Source organism: Eschscholzia californica, unplaced genomic scaffold (genome assembly GCF_041429995.1).
Source record: "Eschscholzia californica isolate CP2 unplaced genomic scaffold, dmEscCali1.0.p SCAF_3, whole genome shotgun sequence".
In the NCBI taxonomy this organism is placed as follows: domain Eukaryota; kingdom Viridiplantae; phylum Streptophyta; class Magnoliopsida; order Ranunculales; family Papaveraceae; genus Eschscholzia; species Eschscholzia californica.
In genome coordinates, this window is record NW_028238420.1 from 10,945,787 (window position 1) to 10,947,571 (window position 1,785).

General features: G+C 39.8%; 1 protein-coding gene across 1 annotated transcript; it reads right to left on the reverse strand.

The window, feature by feature from the left end:
• Nucleotides 1–253: 253 nt before the first annotated feature.
• LOC147548364 (uncharacterized) lies at nt 254–1,162 on the reverse strand. Its single transcript, XM_086668033.1, has one exon. The coding sequence runs from the start codon at nt 1,160–1,162 to the stop codon at nt 254–256; it is 909 nt and encodes a 302-aa protein (XP_086524159.1).
• Between the last annotated feature and the right edge of the window lie 623 nt (nt 1,163–1,785).

Below are 1,785 nucleotides of genomic sequence, written 5' to 3' on the forward strand. Positions count from 1 at the left end.
CACGCGTAGTTGCAGGTTTATCATTACGGATTTCCGGACTTCGACACCTCTCTCACTTATTTGTCTCTCGACTCTTCTCTCGAAACTCTCTCACCTTTTTACTTTGATAATCTAGTTTTTTTTTTTTGTTGAGAATACAAGAAAGTACTAAGAACTAAAAGAAAGAAAAGCCTCCCGATATGCCTGTTCCGAGAGCCACATCCAGTTTCCTTCATGAGTTCGTCCCCATTTACTTAACTGATCTGCCCTGGTGTTACTCTCCCTCGGGATAAATGAGAAATCCACTTCTACTAATTCGTTCGCCATGGTAAATGATCTGCATAAGGTTTTCTGATTGCCAATAGATCGTCGATTCTTCCTGACGTATTCTCCGAATAATGTTGAGATTATCACTCTCTATTTGAATGCAAGGGATGTGATTGAAGTTGGCCCACTGCCAAGCCTTAATGATAGCCCAACATTCACATTCTTCCGCATTCTGACCCCTAATATTATAAGCTGCAGCTGCTACAAACACTGAATGCTCGTCCTGCATGAAACACCCCACTCCCGCCTTTTCGGTCACGGCTATGAAAGAAGCATCAACATTGATCTTGACAAAAGGTGTCAAAGACTGAAACGATTGACTGGTTACATTCGACTCCTCTTTGATTTGATGTATCTTGGTAAGTGTTGGGGAACCCCTAATTCTGGTTAACATCATCTCATGAGTAGTATTGATATGGGATAGGCATTTATCACACCTTGCCTTCCATATATTCCAAAGAACGGTTGAAAAAAGGATCTGTGAGTCTTCGTCTATGTCCTTCCAAGAAATAATCCATTCCTGCAGGCTATGTATATTTTCTGAAATAATATTAAACAAGAACCATACTGATTTAGCAAAACCATAATGAAGAAGAACATGGTTCATAGTCTCCCTATCATTACAATATTCACAGTCGTATAAGCCACCAATGTACTTTCCTATTTTGTCCCGGACTGGTAGACTATTGGTACAGCATTTCCACACAAATAATTTGATTCTAGGAATAACAGGCAAATCCCATATAAATTTCCATTCCTTGATTTCATTTGGGTTTCTCTCAGAACGTAAATAGTTATACATGGGTTTGATAGTGAAGTTTCCCGATTTGGTTAATGACCATCTAGCTATATCCATCTGATGTGCCTGCAGATTAATATTCAAAATTGCATTACATACATTAGCATTAAAGTATTGAGATAAAATATTCGTATTCCAATGGTTATTCGTAATAAGTTGGGCCACAACAGTGAGCTGACAATTTTTATCGTTGGTCAGCGGAGGGGGATGATTAGGAATCCAGTAGTCATGCCAAATGTTAATATTAGTACCTTTATTAACATCCCAAAGACTAGTTTTGACACTTGACTAATATGTTTGGATATGGATTTCCAAAGCCAAGAATGGTGATTTTTTGCCTCTTTCGGGAATTGCTCTTTATTAAAGTATTTAACATTAAGAATTTTGGCCCAAGGTGAAGCTTGGTTTTTAAAGAGACGCCAAACTAATTTGCTGAGGAAAGCTTGGTTGTCGAGTTCAGGAAGGCGAAAGCCAAGACCGCCAAGATTTTTGGGGAGACAAATGGCAGACCAGTGAATAGTATGTATGGATTTAGATTTTCCCCACCAGAAAGCCCTTTGAAGGGCCTCAATGCGTCTGCTTACGCCCTTAGGGATGGCAAAGCATTGCATTTGGTATCGGGGAACAGCCGCAACTATTGTGGAGATCACAATAGAGCGGCCCGCTTGAGAGAGAAGAGA

Bases quoted from the DNA above. Each gene is read 5' to 3' on its own strand.
- LOC147548364 (XM_086668033.1), bottom strand. From the start codon at position 1,162: ATGGATATAGCTAGATGGTCATTAACCAAATCGGGAAACTTCACTATC.